The 21,331-nt window shown below is 44.6% G+C and overlaps 1 protein-coding gene across 8 annotated transcripts in view; it reads left to right on the top strand.

Moving 5' to 3' along the window:
* The window catches only part of LOC106607643 (MAP/microtubule affinity-regulating kinase 3), a 218,468-nt gene that overhangs the window by 86,936 nt on the left and 110,201 nt on the right, over positions 1-21,331 (top strand). For 4 of the 8 annotated variants that reach the window (XM_014204792.2, XM_014204794.2, XM_045720717.1 and 1 more), the window contains 6 exons: positions 1,029-1,141; positions 1,690-1,843; positions 2,386-2,606; positions 6,213-6,319; positions 11,868-12,113; positions 20,288-20,332. In XM_014204792.2, the coding sequence (XP_014060267.1) occupies positions 1,029-1,141; positions 1,690-1,843; positions 2,386-2,606; positions 6,213-6,319; positions 11,868-12,113; positions 20,288-20,332 (886 nt within the window). Of the gene's footprint in view, positions 1-1,028; positions 1,142-1,689; positions 1,844-2,385; positions 2,607-6,212; positions 6,320-11,867; positions 12,114-14,202; positions 14,215-20,287; positions 20,333-21,331 lie in introns of all 8 variants that reach the window. The other 4 variants (XR_006770269.1, XM_014204796.2, XM_014204797.2 and 1 more) reach the window with 2 other exon arrangements.

The following is a 21,331-nucleotide window of genomic DNA, read 5'->3' as shown; positions in this document are numbered from 1 at the left end:
CATCTCTGGAAGTGGCAGTTAAGCTAGGTGCGGTCTCCCATGTGTGGGGGGTGGGGCAAGGGAGCTATCCGAGGCATGTAGAGCGGGACTAGGGGCTCCACAGTAAAACAAAACAATGAGAGCTACCCTAAACAACAGTATACAAGGCAGACATTAGAGGGAGTCATAAAGCAATCACAGGTGTTGATTGGGAGGGCTAAGACAACAACAGCGGGTAAATGGCGATGAATGGGCAGAGGGGGTCAGTTAGCTACACACAGGGCCTGAGTTCAAGGCTGGGGCCGACAGATAAACAAAATGAGTACCGTGTTAATGAACAGTCCAGTAGGCATCAGCTGTGTAGCCGAGTGATCATAGGGTCCAATAAGCAGCAATGGACGAAACAGGGAGCTGCTCGGCAGTCGTCACTACGCTAGGTAGACACGGCGCTCAGAGAGTTAGCGGGCCGGGGCTAGTAGCTGGATCCTCGCTGACATCAACAACGCAGAGGCCGGTTGAGAGCACATCGGCCCGAAATAAATCAGCAGACCAGTTGTGATGGATCGGCGGGGCTCCGTGTCGACAAAGGTTCCAGGCCAATTGGCAAGAGAGGTATTGTAGTCGGTGTACTTCGTTTGCTAGCCGGGGGAATGGGCCTAGCTCGAGGCTAACTGGTGTTTGCTTCTGGACAAGGGCGTTAGCCACGATAGCCACTCAGTAGCAGCTAGCTAGCTGCGATGATCCAGAGCTTGCGGCAGGAATCCGGAGATGTAGTGGGGGAAAAAAGCAGTCCGATATGCTCAGGGCTGATATCGCGCTATGCAGACTGGCAGATATTATCCGGGCTAAAGCGGCTGGTGTCTGTGCTAAATGTAAAGACTGCTAGCAGTGGCTAACAATGACTAAATAGCTAGTAGCTAATTAGCTGGCTAGCTTCTGAAGGCTAGCTTCTGATGGGGGTTCCAGTTATAAGGTCTAAAAAAATATCAGATCCGTACCACGTTGGGTGAGGCTAATGCCTGTCCTGTCCCACTCCTGATCCCCTGCAGACATCATGGTGGAGATGGGCTACACTCAAGAGGAGGTCACTGAGTCTTTAACCAGGATGAAGTATGATGAGATCACCGCCACCTACCTGCTACTGGGCAGGAAGTCCACAGAGGTAAGGACAGACTGGGCAAGTGGCCCAATCCCAAATTGTCCCCCAAGCCCTGCACTGAGCGGATGCTGAGAGGATTTGACCTGTGTAATCAATCTGGTAATAGCTCCACCTTGCCCTCTGATAGGCTCGGTGGAAGTTTCACAATATTGTTTATACCAATCAAATCCTCTCAATCTCCACAAGTGTGTAGCGTTAAGGGAATTATTTGGGATTGACCCAGTACCTGGCCATAAATGACCATGTTAGAAAGCACTGGTTCTATCATGTATTGGTTCCTTGCTTTTAGCACAATTAAAAAAATGTTTTTATCAAGATTTAGGGGTATGTAAGTGGTTGAAAGTATACAGGTTTGAAACCAAATGACATGCATAATATCTGATGTGATACAGTGTGTTTGGATGATACTGTCACCGTCACAAATGTCCCTATTTGATATGCTATGTTAAACATATTGAGTGACTTTTCAAAAGAGCACAGATCTGTCCAAAAAATACAGTAAAACTCATCTGCAGCGTGATTTAATTGTAAACTTTTCTTCTCTCTCGAAGTTAGAGGCCAGTGACTCCAGCTCTAGCAGTAACTTGTCTCTGGCCAAGGCGCGGCCCGCCAGCGAGCACAACAACAACGGCCACTCTTCTGCCCATCTCAAGACCCAGCGGTCCATCTCCAGCACCCAGAAACAGAGACGCTACAGCGACCAGGGTGAGAGAGAGGGAGCAGAGGGGGCATGGAGGGAGCAGAGGGGGCATGGAGGGAGCAGAGGGGGCATGGAGGGAGCAGAGGGGGCATGGAGGGAGCAGAGGGGGCATGGAGGGAGCAGAGGGGGCATGGAGAGAGCAGAGGGGGCATGGAGAGAGCAGAGGGGGCATGGAGAGAGCAGAGGGGGCATGGAGAGAGCAGAGGGGGCATGGAGGGGGGAGGGGGGGAGAGAGAGAGGGGCAGGGAGGGAGGAGAGGGGCAGAGAGGGGGAGAGAGGGGCAGGGAGGGATTGGAGGGAGGGAGGGAGGGAGGGAGGGAGGGAGGGAGAGAGAGAGGGAGGGAGAGAGGGGCAGGGAGGGAGGGAGAGAGGGGCAGGGAGGGAGGAGAGAGGGGAGGGAGAAAGATGATGTAAGTGGGACAGGAGGAAAGGAGGTAAAGAGAATATGGGATAATATAGGAAAATGGATGTAAACCTCCAATGCAGCACAGTTCCCATTCTAACTCCACACTGATCCCTGTATCTCTCTCTCCCTCCATCCATCCAGCCGGTCCGTCCATCCCTTCGGTGGGCTACCCCAAGAGGAGCCAGACCACCTCGGCCGACAACGGCGACTACAAAGAGGACGGGGGTGCTCAGACCCGGAAATCTGGTTCGTCGGGTGGGTGCAGTGGCGGCGTTGCCCCTGCCAGTCCCCTACTGGGTAATGCCAACAACCCCAACAAGGCCGACATCCCCGACCACAAGAAAGGCTCCACCACACCCACCGTGAGTACAAAGAATATAAACACGGAATATACACTACACTCATTCAAAAATCATGGTAATTAATTGCTGCTATAACAGCCTCCACTCTTTTGGGAAGGCTTTCAACTAGATGGTGGAACATTGCTGTAGGAACTTCCATTCTGCCCCGAGCATTAGTGATGTTGAGCGATTAGGCCTGGCTTGCAGTTGGCTATTCAATTCATCCCAAAGGTGTTCGATGAGGTTGAGGTCAGGACTCTGTGCAGGCCAGTCAAGTTCTTCCACACCAATCTCAACAACCATTTCTGTATGGACCATTGCTTTGTGCATGGGGGCATTGTCATGCTGAAACAGGAAAGGGCCTTCCCCAAAATGTTGCCACAAAGTTGAAAGCACTGAATCGTCTACAATGTCATTGTATGCTGTAGCGTTAAGATTTCCATTCACTGGAACTAAGGGGCCTAGTCTGAACCATGAAAAACAGCCCCAGACCGTTATTCCTCCTCCACCAAACATTACAGTTGGCACTATACATTCGGGCAGGGAGCGTTCACCTGGCATCCGCCACACCCAGATTCGTATGTCGGACTGCCAGATGGAGAAGCGGGATTCATCACTCCAGAGAACGCATTTCCACTGCTCCAGAGTCCAATGGCGGCGAGCTTTACACCGCTCCAGCCAACGCTTGGCATTGTGCATGGAAATCTTTTTTGTATTTTACCCCCTTTTTCTCCCCAATTACTATTTTGTCTCATCGCTGCAACTCCCCAACAGACTCGGGTGAGGCAAAGGTCGAGTCATGCGTCCTCCGAAACATGACCTGCCAAACCGCACTTCTTAACATCCGCCCCCGCTTAACCCGGAAGCCAGCTGCACCAGTGTGTCGGAGGAAACACCGCTCAACTGACAACCGAAGTCCACCTGCAGGCGCCAGGCCCCCCACAAGGAGTCACTAGAGCGCAGTGAGCCAAGGAAAGCATCCCCGGCCAAATCCTCCCCTAACCCGGACGACGCTGGCCCTATGGGACTCCCGGTCACGGTGGTTGTGACACAGCCTGGGATCGACCCCGGGTCTGTAATGACGCCTCAAGCACTGTGATGCAGTGCCTTAGACCGCTGCGCCAATCGGCAGGCTGCGCATGGTGATCTTAGGCTTGTGTGTGATTACTCTGCCATAGAAATCCATTTCATAAAGAGGCAGTTTGGAACTTAGTAGTAAGTGTTGCAACTGAGGGTAGATGATTTTTACGCACCACAGCACTCCCGTTCTGTGAGCTTGTGTGGGCCTACCACTTCGCGGCTGAGCGGTTGTTGCTCCTAGACGTTTCCACGTCACAATAACAGCATTTAGTTGAACTGGGCAGCTCTAGCAGATGAACTGACTTGTTGGAAAGATAGCATTCTATGACGGTACCACGTTGAAAGTCACTGAGCTCTTCAGTAAGGCCATTCTACTTACAATGTTTGTCTATGGCGATTGCATGACTGTGTGCTCTATTTATACACCATCAGCGGGTGTGGCTGATATTGCCGAATCTACTAATTTAAAGGGTTGTCCACATACTTTTGTATACACAATGCATTCTTAAAGTATTCAAACCCCTTGACTTGTTTCACATTTTGTAACATAACAGCCTTATTCTAAAATGGATTACATTTTTGTTTTTTCTCACCAATCTACACACAATTACCCCTTAATGACAAAGCATTTTTGCAAATGTATAAAAAATAGAACCCTTATTTACATAAGTATTCAGAGCTTTTGCTATGAGACTGAACATTTATCTCAGGTGCATCCTGTTTCCATTGATCATCCTTGAAATGTTTCTACAACTTGATTGTAATCCACCTGTGATAAATTCAATTGATTGGACATGATTTGGTAAGGCACACACCTGTCAAAATAAGGTCCCACAGTTGACAGTGCATGTCAGAGCAAAAACAAACCATGAGGTCGAAGGAATTGTCCGTAGTGCTCCGAGACAGGATTGTTTCAAGGCACAAGGGAAGGTTCCCGAAACATTTCTACAGCATTGAAGGTCCCCAAGAACACAGTGGCCTCCATCATTCTTAAATGGAAGAAGTTTGGAACCACCAAGACTCTTCCTAGAGCTGGCCGCCCGGCCAAAAACTGAGCAATCGGGGGAGAAGGACCTTGGTCAGAGAGGTGACCAAGAACCCAATGGTCACTCTGACAGAGCTCCAAAGTTCCTTTGTGGAGATGGGAGAACCTTCCAGAAGGACAACCATCTCTGCAGCACTTTACCAATCAGGCCTTTATGGTAGAGTGGTCAGACGGAAGCCACTCCTCAGTAAAAGGCACGACAGCTCACTTGTAGTTTGCCAAAAGGAACCTAACGGACTCTCAGACCAAGAGAAACAAGATTCTCTGGTCTGATGAAACCAATATTTAACTTTTTGGCCTGACTGCCTAGCGTCCCATTTGGAAGAAACCTGGTACCATCTCTACGGTGAAGCATGGTGGTGGCAGCATCATGCTGTGGGGATGTTTTTCAGCGGCAGGGACTGAGAGATTAGTCAGGATCAAGGGAAAGATGAACGGAGCAAAGTACAGCGAGATCCTTGATGAAAACCTGCTCCAGAGCGCTCAGGACCTCTGGGGCTAGGTTCACCTTCCAACAGGACAACGACCCTAAGCACACAGCCAAGACAATGCAGGAGTGGCTTCGTGACAAGTCTCTAAATGTCCTTGAGTGGCCCAGCGGGAGCCCGGACATGAACCCGATCGAACATCACTGGAGAGACCTGAAAATAGCTGTGCAGCAATGCTTCCCATCCAACCTGACAGAGCTTGAGAGGATCTGCAGAGAAGAATGGGAGAAACTTCCCAAATACAGGTGTGCCAAGCTTGTAGCGTCATACCCAAGAAGACTCGAGGCTGTAATCGCTGCCAAAGGTGCTTCAACAAAGTACTGAGTAAAGGGACTGATTACTTACGTAAATGTGATAATACATTTTTTATTTGCAAACATTTCTAAACCTGTTTTTGCTTCGTCAATATGGGGTATTGCATGTAGATTGATGATCATTAAACATTTTTTATATCAATGTTGGAATAAGGCTGTAATGTAACAAAATGTGAAAAACGTGAAGGCGTCTGAATACTTCCAAGTGCACTGTATAGTGTATATACACACCAACCACAATTACGTAGACATCAACACACGAACATTCTCGCTCACAGGGTAGTGTTGATGTCAATGTTGGAAAAAGAGAGACAGAGAGAGAGAATGTTTACAGCATTTGTACTGGTCCATTTGTACTTGGTACAATATCTTCTCTTGTTTTTCCTTTGATTGCCTATTTTCCACTCTACTGCTATGAGCTAGTGTGTTGTAGTCTGCATTACTTTCTTTCTTCTGTTTGTTCTTTCATTATTTCTGTATCTCTTTCTCTGTCTGTCACCATCTATCTCAGCTTCCTTCCTCACCCTCTATCAATTCAATTGAAGAAACTTTATTGGCACGAAAAGTGAAAGAACTGACATTGCCAAAGCACAACAGTGTAACTGGATTGTGTTCTTTAAAAACAACAATTTCTTTCTTTCACTCTCTCACCCTTATCCTCTTTCTCTCTTTTCATAACCCTCTCTCTCCCTCCCTCCAGGCTAACTCAACATCAGGGGGCATGACGAGGAGGAACACGTATGTGTGTAGTGACAGGAATGCCTCGGACCGCCACTCCGCTGTCATCCAGAATGGAAAAGAGAACAGGTGAGAGAAGCCAAAGCTCTGTCTGTCCTGTTGTCCCTCCTGGCCCCCTAAATACAGGCACACAGACCCAGATGCATGCATACACACACTTAAAAAAAAAACATTTTAGTCATTTAGCAGACACTTATCCAGACTGACTTACAGGAGCAATTAGGGTTAAGCGCCTTGCTCAAAGAGAGATTTTTCACCTAGTCGGCTCGGGGATTATAAAATGGCGCCGGGGAGGATGGCTGCTGTTTTATTGGCTCTTAACCAACCGTGCTATTTTGTTAGTTTTTTCGCATTGTTTGTAACTTCATTTGTACATAGTGTTGCTGCTTCCGTCTCTTATGACCAAAAAGAGCTTCTGGAAATCAGAACAGCGATTACTCACCTCGAACTGGATGAAGAACTTTTTCTTTAATGAGTCGGACTAGGGGGATTTTCCAAGACACCCAAACAGGCCCTCATCCCCGTCATTCGCAGGAGAAAGAGACAGAGATTTTGCGGAAGGAGATCGGGGTGCCTTGTGAGGAACAGGCGACGAGTGGCTAATCTGCCTTTGCCATCGGTACTATTGGCCAACGTACAATTGCTCGATAATAAAATGAACGAACTAAAAGCACGTATATCCTACCACCATGACATTAAAAACTGTAATATCTTATGTTTCACCGAGTCGTGGCTGAACGACGTCATGAGTAACATACAGCTGGCGGGTTATACAATATACCGGCAGGATAGAACAGCAGCCTCTGATAAGACAAGGGGTGGGAGTCTATGTATATTTCTAAACAACAGCTGGTGCACGATATCTAAGGAAGTCTCGATATTTTTCTCGCCTGAGGTAGAGTATCTCATTATACGCTGTACACCACACTATCTACCTAGAGAGTTTTCATCTATATTCTTCGTAGCTGTCTATTTACCACCACAAACCGATGCTGGCAGTAAGACCGCACTCAATGAGCAGTATATGGCCATAAACAAACAGGAAAACGCTCATCCAGAGGTGGCGCTCCTAGTGGCTGAGGACTTTAATGCAGGGAAACTTAGTAAATCCGTTTTACCTCATTTCTACCAGCATGTCAATTGTGCAACCAGAGGGAAAAACTCTAGACCACCTTTAATCCACACACAGAGAAGCGTACAAACTCTCCCTTGCCCTCCATTTGGCAAATCTGACCATAATTCTATCCTCCTGATTCCTGCTTACAAGCAAAAATTAAAGCAGGAAGCACCAGTGACTCAGCCAACAGCAGGACTCTAACCCGGAAGCTTATAAGGGCCTTCCCTGTGGCTCAGTTGGTAGAGCATGGTGTTTGCAACGCCAGCATGGTATGTGCAACGCCAGGGTTGTGGGTTCGTTTCCCACGGGGGGCCAATACAACAAACAAAAAAAATGCATGAAATGTATGCATTCACTACTGTAAGTCGCTCTGGATAAGAGCGTCTGCTAAATGACTAAAATGTAAAAAATGATAAGAAATACCGCTATGCCCTCCGACGAACCATCAAACAGGCAAAGTGTCAATACAGGACTAAGATTGAAACATACTACACTGTATCCGATGCTCGTCGGATGTAGCAGCGCTTGCAAACTATTACAGACTACCAAGAGAAGCACAGCTGAGAGCTGCCCAGTAAGACAAGCAAAATTAGTTCTCGCTTTGAGGCAAGTATCACTGAAAAATGCAATGAGAGCATCAGCTGTTCCGGACGATTGTGTGGACACGCTCTCCGCAGCCAATGTGAGTAAGACCTTTAAACAAGTCAACATTCACAAGGCCGCAGGGCCAGACGGATTACCAGGACGTGTACTCTGAGCATGCACTGACCAACTGGCAAGTGTCTTCACTGACATTTTCAATCTCTCCCTGTCTGAGTCTGTAATACCAACATGTTTTAAGTAGACCACCATAGTCCCTGTGCCCAAGAACACTAAGATAACCTGCCTAAATGACTTCTGACCCGTAGCACTCACATCTGGAGCCATGAAGTGCTTTGAAAGGCTGGTCATTGCTCACATCAACACCAATATCCCATAAACCCTAGACCCACTCCAATTTGCATACCACTCCAACAGATCCATAGATGATACAATCTCTATTGCACTCCACATTGCCCTTTCACACCTGGACAAATGTGCGAATGCTATTCATTGACTACAGCTCAGCTTTCAACACCATAGTGCCCACAAAGCTCATCAATAAGCTAAGGACCCTGGGGCTAAACACCCCCCTCTGCAACTGGATCCTGGACTTCCTGATGGGCTGCCCCCAGGTGGTAAGGGTAGGTAATAACACATCCGCCACGCTGATCCTCAACACAGGGGCCCCTCAGGGGTGCGTGCTCAGTCCCCTCCTGTAGTCCTTGTTCACTCATGACTGCAAGACCAGGCACAAGTCCAACACCACCATTAAGTTTTGCCGGTGACACAACAGTGGGAGGCCTGATCACCGACAACGACGAGACAGCCTGCAGAGAGGAGGTCAGAGACCTGACCGTGTGGTGCAAGGACAACAACCTCGCCCTCAACGTGATTAAGACAAAGGAGATGATTGTGGACTACAGGAAAAGGAGGACCGAGCACGCCCCCATTCTCATCGACGGGGCTGTAGTGGAGCAGGTTGAGAGCTTCAAGTTCCTTGGTTTCCACATCAGCAACAAACTAACATGGTCCAAGCACACCAAGACAGTCATGAAGAGGGCGCAACAAAACCTATTCCCCCTCAGGAGACTTAAAATATTTGACATGGGTTCTCAGATCCTCAAAAGGTTTTACAGCTGCACCAGAGAGTATCCTGATGGGTTGCATCACTGCCTGTTATGGCAACTGCTAGGCTTCCGACCGCAAGGCACTACAGAGGATAGTGCGTACGGCCCAGTACATCACTGGGGCCAAGCTCCCTGCTATCCAGGACCTCTATACCAGGGGAAGGCCCTATAAATTGTCAGACTCCAGCCATCCTAGTCATAGACTGTTCTCTCTGCTACCGCACGGTAAGCGGTACCGGAGCGCCACGTCTAGGTCCAAGAGGCTTCTAAACAGCTTTTACCCCCAAGCCATAAGACTCCTGAACATCTAATCAAATGGCTACCCAGACTATTTGCATTGCCCCTCCCTCCCCTTTTACGCTGCTTCTACTCTCTGTTATTATCTATGCATAGTCACTTTAATAACTCTACCTATTACCTCAATTACCTCGACTAACCGGTGGCCCCGCACATTGACTCTGTACCGGTACCCCTGTATGGTTATTTTACTGCTGCTCTTTAATTATGTTACATTTACTGGCCCAACGCTCTTAGATGCTAGGCTACACACGCATACACACTCCCACGAATGCACGCGCACTCACACACACACTCCCACGTCGCACTCTCTCACACACACACTCTCACCAACGCACTCTCAAACACACATTTGTCTTTGTCTCACGAACAAAGACACACAATTTCACACACATCTCTTTCCACACTATTGGAAGAAACATGCCCGCGGCAGCTCCGTACACCACCCTATTCAAAATTCATGCTGGCCTTGAATATGGTGTTCTAGTTAAACACTGTGTCTGAAGGGGGGTTGTTGTTTCAATAGAGGTGCCGGAAGGCCCTATTCATCATTATCACACGCACGCACACAGTGTTTTCTCTGTAACACTAGGGGGACACAGCCATGCCAAAAACCCATTGGTTTGGAACAACAGAGGGATACATTGGGGCCGGTAAATGTCAAGCTCAAGAAAAACCAAAGTGTATTACCCAAGACTGCTACTTTGAAAGGACTGTCTTATCTACATATATATATTTTTTTAAGTAGTTCATATGTAGCGTTGGATAAAACACTTTTGAAAGTCATAACTCTGAGTTCTTCGAAAATACAATAGATGGTCTGCTTGGTGAAGTGTTCTGATTACAACTATACGAGCCTGGTCAAGATTAAAATAGACTATTCCAAGAGAATCTTGAGGACAAAAGTGCTTGGAAGGTATATTTGAAGTTCTACTCATGGTTCCAAGAGGGTTTAAAACTGAGATGTAAGCTTGGTTTTTGACCATTATTTGACCGCCGTCAGTTAGCAGGGGTCACAGTCTTTCATCTCTCTCATGTTCATTAGGCACCAAATGGAAGAAATTGAGTAAAACGGGGATGGACTTACCTGGGTTTGTCCACTAAGAAACGCACATTTTGTTTTCCGAGATTCCTTGTGTTACCATGGCAATTAATGTTGAGTGCTCAGATTTATCAACAAGATGACTTTTTGAATGAGTCATTCATGTTGCGAATGAGTTATTCACGACATTCACAAATAAAATTAGCGCAATGCAACATTGCTATACACTGATCCAATTCCCCTCAATTATAAATAAAACCGATATGTATCGAGGACTGAGGGCGACACACTCCTATCCATTCGACAATCCACACCCTTTTACCAGTGCAACCCAATACAGACACAGTCACCACTGCCAAATAAGCTCCCTTAAACTTCTGCTTGTCTAACTAGCTATACTACACTGCTGCTACAGTACATTCATTCAATAGAGCCTTTTCTGTCCTTTACCTCTCTCTTATGAAGTTTGACTCTTTTTTGTATGCCCTCAAGGCTTTATTAAATTCCACGTTTTCTGCTCTGGCCCTGCGGCCTTTTTCGCCCCACTTCGCCTCCTGTTCTCTTGGGGGCAGCATGAGTGAAATGTCGGCGGCCTGCACTACTAGCCTCTATGCCTACTCCAAGGCCCTCACCTCCTCCTCGGCCTCAGTCCGCCTGCGCCACCAGAAGGCCCTGTCGGCTTCGAGCCACACATGCTGCCAAACGCTGCCACCTACCGACGGTGTTGACTTCAGGCCTAAGTAAGAGGCTTCCCACCCCAACTCCCAGGGGTTTGACCAGGGGGTCCCATTTGATATATCTGCTTTTCTCTCTAACCTCGTTTTCCATCCCCCTCTCTGTCCACACTTTCTCTAACACCCTCTGACCTCCCACCGAATGAGTTTCTGACCAATCGTACCCTTTCCCTCCCGAACACTCATCCCACACATTTGCTCACTTCTCATTCCGTTAGCTTCACCCCCAAAACACCACTTCCAATGGCTGAGGACCTCTTTTCAAGGTCCATTTCTGTCTTAATACGAAGAAGGATTGCCTCCTGCTCTGGTCTCTTTCCACTAACATACCCAAGTGTCTTTGGTCCGAAGTAGTGCTAGCCAAATCTCACCTGATAAACAAACCATCCCTAATGTAGCAAATATAAGCAACTTCTTTGTCATTGGCTCGAATGTCCTAAAGGTTCTGTTTTAGGTTCCCTTTAACTCTTTAGTCAACCAAACAATAAAAACAAGTGTTTCACATGATGTGGTTGATAAAGTCATAACTAACCAAACCATCCGAGTTGACATCTGCTGCAGGGTGATAGTACCCCCTGTTATGAACATGAATAACCTGGAACCCGGTCTGCTTTAGCCAAGTTTTGGCCTAATGTACAAAACAGACTGTGATCCAGGCTTGATTGTGTAGTCTTGACCCTTAACTCCTCTCCTTCCTCCACCCCGGCTTCCTTCCCAGCACGACGGCGACGTCCAGTCAACGGAACCCTGGCGGCGCCACGCCCCCCGACCGGGTGCATTTCCCCCGTGGCACGGGCAGCCGCAGCACCTTCCATGGCGGCCAGCTGCGGGAGCGCCGCACTGCCACCTACAACGGCCCGCCTGCTTCGCCCACGCTCTCGCATGACGCCACACCCCTCTCGCAGTCCCGCAGCCGCGGCTCCTCCAACCTCTTCACCAAGCTCACCTCCAAGCTCACACGCAGGTAAGCCAAAGCCGCCAATGGTATCGCCAAAACAATTAAAACTTCCCACTGTACGCAGTGTTCAGCACCAGGGGTTTGAGGAATGTATCCATAGCCTATTTCATACTCAAGTCTGTCTAATTTAGGTGGATATAATATCATCCTTCACATCTTCATCGTGATGATTAGACTCAATGAAATGTGATAAATTGTGATATGGATTTTTGTCCATATCGCCCCGTCATATAAAGTAAGCTCCAAAAGTATTGGGAAAGTAACTAGGTTTCCATCCAAACTTTTTATGTGAGTAAAGTACGTCAGATAAGGAATGTCATGACAGGCCTGATGGAAATGAGAAAAAAAAAACTGTAAACTTTCCAAATGGCAACAAAATACGATAGACAAGGTGGGATCTTTTTGTGTCAGTAAAATTAATTATGCTAAAAAAATGATATAATAACCATCATATTGACGAAAACTTGGAGTCACGATGACATGTTGTGTGTGGTCCTCCCACATTGGGAATGTATGCAGCTTATTGGGCTACAGATGAAATAAGTTATTCACCCGCGGGACGATTTTTAAAAATGTTTTATTTAGCGGATGGTCGGCAGCCCCGGAATATAATTACAAATAATGTGTAGACTGCAAATTGACCAAGAAGCCCAAACAGATCATATTTCACTAAAACATTATCATTTCAAAGCTTGCTTATACGATCACGTGTCTCTCTATTATGGGTGGGAATACTTGGAACAGCTTTCCAAAATTAAAATCACTTGGGGGAGATTTCCTGGGGGTTTTATTCATTTAATTTCAACAATGATAAACATTTAAGTTCACATTTTTTCTTTGAAAACTTGGGGGGCCAAATAAATCCATACATGGGCCAAATTCGCCATGCTGTATTTTTTTTTAGGCACATGGGAATTTAACTGCAAAAGGTATTGTTATGTGCAGTACATCATCACACACAGTGATAGAAACACATCTCTGGTGGGAAAATACTTTTGGTTTCCTAAAATGGGACGGGACTTTGTATAAAAGTGCTATAATTTCTAAAGGTTCACCCGATATGGATGAAAATACCCTCAAATTAAAGCTGACTGTCTGCACTTGAACCCCAGTCACAAAGTGCTGGAGTACAAAGCCAAAACAACAAAAAATATGTCACTGTCCCAATATTTTTGGAGCTCACTGTAGTTTGACTCACTGAGTGAAATGAAAGTTGTTTTTCTCTTACCTCAGAAACCCCTTTACAGTGCCTTAGTCTTAGTGCAGCTACATCATTCCCTCAAAGGTCTGCCATGTGTACACTCAGATTTAGTGTAACTGACTAATAGACCTGCCATGCTTTTAACACTAAATGTCAATATGTATATCTCTCACTTCTTTGTAGTCCATGTTGGCTTCCCCCCTGACAAAATCTATCAATGCGGCTTTTAATTTGTTTGTGTACCAGAATTAGAATGAATAGAGGCAGTGTCTCAGTTTTTGTGGGTAATATTCATTATTCTGTCCAGACAGATATGGTCATAGACTGAAATTCTTTTGAAAAGTAAGACGAATAGTCTCCTCTCAGAATCAATCTGGTTCTACATTTTAACCCAAATTATATTTTGATGTCACGATGCTCTGTCATGTACAGAATGGCTTCATTACTTTTTGAGGCCTTTTTGCATTAGATGACTAAAGAACAAAGACTCAAGTTCAATCAGAAAAGTAACATAACATGAAAGTATTATTTAATATATTAATTCAACTTTTTTCACAACTTTATCCTTTCATAGCTGCTATTCAGGTATTTCCTGGACCAGATTTGAACACCTAAGCTCTATAATTATACTCTATACTAGGGAAGCTGCAATGATTCATTATCCAAGCTGTCTGAAATATGTCTGAAATATGCCAGTAACAGATGCTAGCAGCCAGGCTCAGACAGAGATGTCTCACAGAAATGTTGACACCTAAACTCTACTGATTTGTATTATGCTGCTCCAAAAAAAGAAATGTTAAACATGATTTTTCATTTTTTTGAAAACTAAAGATTTGTTTGTACAACATTTGACTGGTTGTTACATTTTTTTTTTAATACAAATATTTCATTCAGGTTTATCAAAAGGTAGGAAGACCCCGCCAATTGGCTCAGTATGCAATTAATCAGAAACACTTGACTAATCGGTCAACTGTGTAATTAATTTTTTAACCCTGTGTGGACAAAGAGCTTGAATAAAATGCCTGAAACTGACTGACCTCTTGGCTCCTCAAGCCCTAATCGGTGTGCAATTTAGCATGTCTGACCTATATGCTTTCTTATCGGTCTTTCAGTTCAGACTATACTAATCAACCATGCATGGTCCTCTACAGAGCAGGTCTGTGCACAATCACTAATGTAAATTCTGACCAATTTCTTCTAAGAAATACAGTATGTTTTTATTTAGTCGTGTGCTCGTTTCACATGTTTTGATTGTAGAACTTCTGCACCATACAATGCATTTATGACCGTACATCAAATGCATACAAGTTGGTAAAAGGTTGGTGGTAGCCATTTGCTAGTTTGGCAGCATCTAGCATAATGGTATTCAGGCAAGAACCCTTCCTTTTGGTGACAAGGCTTTTACCACACTCTATGGATCAGTGACATCAGGGGTGGCCCAAGAGTCTGTTCTATGCCCTATGGAAATACATTTTTACAAAAGAAAATGTATATTTTTGTTTGCAATTGAGGTATAGTACATTTGAGATATATACACTACCAGTCAAAAGTTTAGGAACACCTACTCATTCAAGGGTTTTTCATTATTTTTACTATTTTCTACATTGTAGAAAAGTAGTGAAGACATCAAAACTATGAAATAACACATATAGAATCATGTAGTAATCTAAAAAGTGTTAAACAAATCAAAATATATTTTGTATTTGAGATTCTTCAAAGTAGCCACCCTTTGCCTTGACAACTTTGCACACTCTTGGCATTCTCTCAACCAGCTTCATGAGGTAGTCACCTGGAATGCATTTCAATTAACAGGTGTGCCTTCTTAAAAGTTAATCTGTGGAATTTATTTTCTTCCTAATGCATTTGAGCCAATCAGTTGTGTTGTGACAAGGTGGGGGGGTTACTAAATGATTCCCTGTGTGTTATTTCCTTGTGTGTTATGTCTTCACTATTGTTCTGCAATGTGGAAAATAGTAAAAATAAAGAAAAATCCTTGAATGAGTAGGTGTTCTAAAACTTTTGACCTGTGTGTGTGTGTGTGTGTGTGTGTGTGTGTGTGTGTGTGTGTGTGTGTGTGTGTGTGTGTGTGTGTGTGTGTGTGTGTGTGTGTGTGTGTGTGTGTGTGTGTGTGTGTGTGTGTATATATATATCTATAGTTGAAGTCGGAAGTTTACATACACCTTAGCCAAATACATTTAAACTCAGTTTTTCACAATTCCTGACATTTAATCCTAGTAAAAATTCCCTGCTTTAGGTCAGTTAGAATCACCACTTTATTTTAAGAATGTGAAATGTCAGAATAATAGTAGAGAGTGATTTATTTCAGCTTTTTTTTCTTTCATCACATTCCCAGTGGGTAAGAAGTTTAAATACACTCAATTAGTATTTGGTAGCATTGCCTTTAAATTGTTTTGGGTAGCCTTCCACAAGCTTCCCACAATAAGTTGGGTGAATTTTGGCCCATTCCTGCTGATGTAACTGAGTCAGGTTTGTAGGCCTCATTGCTGGCATACGCTTTCAGTTCTGCCCACAACATTTCAATGGGATTGAAGTCAGGGCTTTGTGATGGCCACTCCAATACCTTGACTTTGTTGTCCTTAAGGCATTTTGCCACAACTTTGGAAGAATGCTTGGGGTCATTGTCCGTTTGGAAGACCCATTTGCGACCAAGCTTTAACTTCCTGACTGATGTCTTGAGATGTTGCTTCAATATATCCACATAATTTTTCTGCCTCATAATGCCATCTATTTTGTGACGTGCACCAGTCCCTCCTGCAGCAAAGCACCCCCACAACATGATGCTGCCACCCCCGTGCTTCACGGTTGGGATGGTGTTCTTCGGCTTGCAAGCTTCCCCCTTTTTCCTCCAAACATAACAATGGTCATTATGGCCAAACAGTTCTATTTTTGTTTCATCAGACCAGAGGACATTTCTCCAAAAAGTATGATCTTTTGTCCACATGTGCAGTTGCAAAGCGTAGTCTGGCTTTTTTATGGCAGTTTTGGAGCAGTGGCTTCTTCCTCGCTGAGCAGCCTTTCAGGTTATGTCGATATAGGACTCGTTTTACTGTGGATATAGATACTTTTGTACCTGTTTCCTCCAGCATCTTCACAAGGTCCTTTGCTGTTGTTCTGGGATTGATTTGCACTTTTCACACCAAAGTACATTCATTTCTAGGAGACAGAATGTATCTCCTTCCTGAGTGGTATGACGGCTGTGTGGTCCTTTGGTGTTTATACTTGTGTACTATTGTTTGTACAGATGAACGTGGTTACCTTCAGGCGTTTGGAAATTGCTCCCAAGGATGAACCAGACTTGTGGAGGTCAACATTTTTTTCCCTGAATTCTTGGCTAATTTCCTTTGATTTTCCCATGATGTCAAGCACAGAGGCACTGAGTTTGAAGGTAGGCCTTGAAATACATCCACAGGTACACCTCCAATTGACTCAAATGATGTCAATTAGCCTATCAGAAGCTTCTTAAGCCATTACATCATTTTATGGAATTTTCCAAGCTGTTTAAAGGCACAGTAAACTTCTGACCCACTGGAATTGTGATACAGTGAATTATAAGTGAAATAATCTGTCTGTAAACAATTGTTGGAAAAATTACTTGCGTCATACACAAAGTAGATGTCCTAACCGAATTGCCCAAACTATAGTTTGTTAACAAGAAATGTGTGGAGTGGTTGAAAAACAAGTTTTAATGACTCCAACCTAAGTGTATGTAAACTTCCAACTTCAACTGTAATATATATATATATATATATATATATATATTTTACCTTTATTTAACTTGGCAAGTCAATTAAGAACAAATTCTTATTTTCAATGATGGCCTAGGAACAGTGGGTTAACTGCCTTGTTCAGGTGTCAGCTCAGGGATTCGATCTTGTAATCTTTTGGTTACAAGTCCAACACTCTAACCACTAGGCTACCTGCCGCTATATCTATATAGATATCTATATAGATATATATATATAGATATCTATATATCTAGATATCTATATAGATATATATATATATATATATATATATACATACATACATACATACATACATACATACATACATACATACATACATACATACATACATACATACATACATACATACATACATACATACATACACTGAAGACAACCAACATTCTTTAAGAGAATATTTTCATGGGCTAGGGCTAGGCTGTACTTTTTTCTCACACGCAATGGACACCATCTTTAATTTCAGAGAGCTCTGCTTAATTTTTCTTCTTGGCTGTGTAATTTAGGGTACCCTACTGGGCTCTTAATGTGGCTGCCGATCGAAATGATGATTGAGAAGTGGTTCGTTGCAGGACGAAGTTCAGGTACCGAATCCCCCAGACTATAGATGAATTCCTCCCCATCGTCCTCTCTCTCCTCGCATTGGTGTCCCTGGAAGCTATTCTGGCCCAGCAATGGAATTTATCTTTGATTTGCTAGCTGGTGGCCCAGCCCTTATCCACCTGGCTAAGGAACTAGTCCCTCAATTTCTCCTTGACTCAGTCCCAGACAGACGCACAGAGTAGTATGACTTAGAATCAGTTCCAAATAGCCTTTAAGTCCTTCTTGCAAGAGTTTTTTTTTATCGATGACTGTCGATTACCTGCACAATGCAGCTCAAAAGTGCAGGCCTTTGGTTTAGCTGTGAAGCGTAGCCACACGAGCCATGCATTGTGGACTTCAATTATAGCTGTATTTTGAAGCTCTTCAGTTCAGTACAGTCTAGCTCTATTAATAGGGTGTAGTTCTATGGTGTAGTGCCACAGCCGTTGCTCCACCAGTTCTAGTGTACTGCCTCTTTTCAGGGGAACTCCAGTCCATCCAGCCCAGAGATAGTGTTCCTTCTGTCTGAGCATCGAACAAACCCTTTCTCTCTTTGTTTTTTCAATCTCATAGCCAACTAGGTCCAGCACTCTCCATCCGCATGACTATTAGATGTGTTTGTTGTGTGTGTCTGCGTGCATCTGTGTAAGAGGGTTTGGCGTGAATGTGTGTGTGTGTCTACATATACAGTGCATTCAAAGCATTCAGACCCCTTTTACCACATTTTGTTATGTTACAGCCTTATTCTAAAATGGATTCCTCATCAATCTACACACAATACCCCATCATGATAAAGCGATTGAATTTACATAAGTATTCAGACCCTTTGCTATGAGACTCGAAATTGAGCTCAGGTGCATCCTGTTTCCATTGATCATCCTTGAGATGTTTCTACAACTTGATTGGAGTCCACCTGTGGTATATTCAATTGATTGGTCATGATTAGAAAAGGCACACACCTGTCTATATAAGGTCCCACAGTTGACAGTGCATGTCAGAGCAAAAACCAAGCCATGAAGTCGAAGGAATGGTCGTAGAGCTACGAGACAGGATTGTGTCGAGGCACAGATCTGGGGAAGGGTACCAAAACATTTCTGTAGCATTCAAGGTCCCCAAGAACACAGTGGCTTCTTAAATGGAAGAAGTTTGGAACCACCAAGACTCTTCCTAGAGCTGGCCGCCCAGCCAAACTGAGCAATCGGGGGAGAAGGGCCTTGGTCAGGAAGGTGACCAAGAACCCGATGGTCACTCTGACAGAGCTCCAAAGTTCCTCTGTGGAGATGGGAGAACCTTGCAGAATGACAACCATCTCTGCAGCACTCCACCAATCAGGCCTTTATAGTAGAGTGGCCAGACGGAAGCCACTCCTCAGTAAAAGGCACATGATATCTTGCTTGGAGTTTGCCAAAAGGCACCTAAAGGACTCTGACCAAGAGAAACAAGATTATCTGGTCTGATGAAACCAAGATTGAACTCTTTGGCCTGAATGCCAGGTATTACGTCTGGAGGAAACCGTGCACCATCCCTACGGTGAAGCATGGTGGTGGCAGCATCATGCTGTGGAGATATTTTTCAGGGGCAGGGTCTGAGAGACTAATTAGGATCGAGGGAAAGATGAAAAGAGCAAAGTACAAAGACAACGCAGAAGTGGCTTCGGGACAAGTCTCTGAATGTCCTTGAGTGGCCCAGCCAGAGCCCGGACAATCGAACATCTCGAGAGACCAACAAATAGCTGTGCAGCGACGCTCCCCATCCAACCTGACAGAGCTTGAGAGGATCTGCAGAGAATGGGATAAACTCCCCAATACAGGTGTGCCAAGCTTGTAGCCTCATACCCAAGAAGACTTCCGATTGTAATTGCTGCCAAAGGTGCTTCAACAAAGTACTGAGTGAAGGGTCTGAATACTTATGTAAATGTGATATTTCATTTTTTAGGGGGGCAAAAATGTGTTTATGATTTGTCATTGTGGGGTATTGTGTGTAGATTGATGAGGGGAAACAACTATTTAATCAATTTTAGAGTAAGGCTTTAACGTAACAAAATGTGGAAATAGTCAAGGGGTCTGAATACTTTCCGAATGTACTGTATCTGCACTTGAGTGTGTGAATATGCCTTAAAGTATTTATCTTAACACACACACAGCTGCCTGCACGCCTCTACCAAACACCTCCACAAATCAAACAGTCTCTCCTCACTCTTTTGTACTCCCTTTGTTTTTCCTTCCCATTGCCAAAGAGAATGTATATAGGTAATCAAACTGGCTGGAGATGCATGGCAATATTGAGGACAGGAAGTTCAGCACTGACACACAGCATCTGCCTTTTGTTTCATCACAACTCACAGGACTTCTCTGCTGTTTGCACGTCCCATACTGGTGGTGTGAAATGTCCGACTACCAGACGTGCCATTAGGCATGGTCCTTTATGGAGTAGATACAGTTTAACACTGCCTTCCTGTCAATACTGTCTTTTCCCCTCCTTTTTTCCCTCTCTCTCTTATTTCCTAATATCTAAAATTAGTCTTTCCCCCTTCTGTATCAGTATTTTTGATCCGCTCTCTTTTTAACTGGACTGTAAGATCAGATTTTCTCTCTCCATGTCTTTATGTGTTCTCTCACGCCTCCATATCTCAGAGGCCCAGCAGAGTTTGAGAGAAACGGGAGGTTGGAGGGTTCAAGGTGAGACAGAATACTTAAAATCAGTGTTTTCTTCCACCTCCATCTCTTATCCCCCCCAACCCAATGTGCTGTCAACCCAGCCATCTGCTCTGCCATCCTGGGTCTCCACTTCAGGCGTGCCTGGGGTTTTGGGGTCTATCTGGAATAGGGCCCTATAAAATCTGCATTGTGGAAAACGTGGATGGAATCATGGAATCCAGACATTAAAATGGAATTGAACTTAGGACATAAAGTAAATGTGTATTGAAAATTAATTTGCCAAGTTAATCATAAGACATGAACAAAACGAATGTGATTCACAGTTTTTTTTCAGAAATGGCACAGGAATGCCCATCTGTGTGTGTTGTGTGCGGTGCGCGTGTATGTCTAGTCTACAGTCGTGGCCAAAGGTTTTGAGAATGACACAAATACTAATTTTCACAAAGTCTGCTGCCTCAGTGTCTTTAGATATTTTTGTCAGATGTTACCATGGAATACTGAAGTATAATTACAAGCATTTCGTAAATGTCAAAGGCTTTTATTGACAATTACATGAAGTTGATGCAAAGAGTCAATATTTGCAGTGTTGACCCTTCTTTTTCAAGACCTCTGCAGTCCGCCCTGGCATGCTGTCAGTTAACTTCTGGGCCACATCCTGACTGATGGCAGCCCATTCTTGCATAATCAATGCTTGGAGTTTGTCAGAATTTGTGCGTTTTTGTTTGTCCACCCGCCTCTTGAGGATTGACCACAAGTTCCCAATGGGATTAAGGTCTGGGGAGTTTCCTGGCCATGGACCCAAAATATCGATGTTTTGTTCCCCGAGCCACTTAGTTATCATGTTTGCCTTATAGCAAAGTGCTCCATCATGCTGAAAAAGGCATTGTTCGTCACCAAACTGTTCCTGGATGGTTGGGAGAAGTTGCTCTCGGAGGATGTGTTGGTACCATTCTTTATTCATGGCTGTGTTCTTAGGCAAAATTGTGAGTGAGCCCACTCCCTTGGCTGAGAAGCAACCCC

The sequence above is a fragment of the Salmo salar genome, chromosome ssa06, assembly GCF_905237065.1.
Source record: "Salmo salar chromosome ssa06, Ssal_v3.1, whole genome shotgun sequence".
Lineage (NCBI taxonomy): Eukaryota > Metazoa > Chordata > Actinopteri > Salmoniformes > Salmonidae > Salmo > Salmo salar.
Note: the sequence above shows the minus strand (reverse complement) of the source record. Positions and strands in the feature narration are given on the sequence as shown.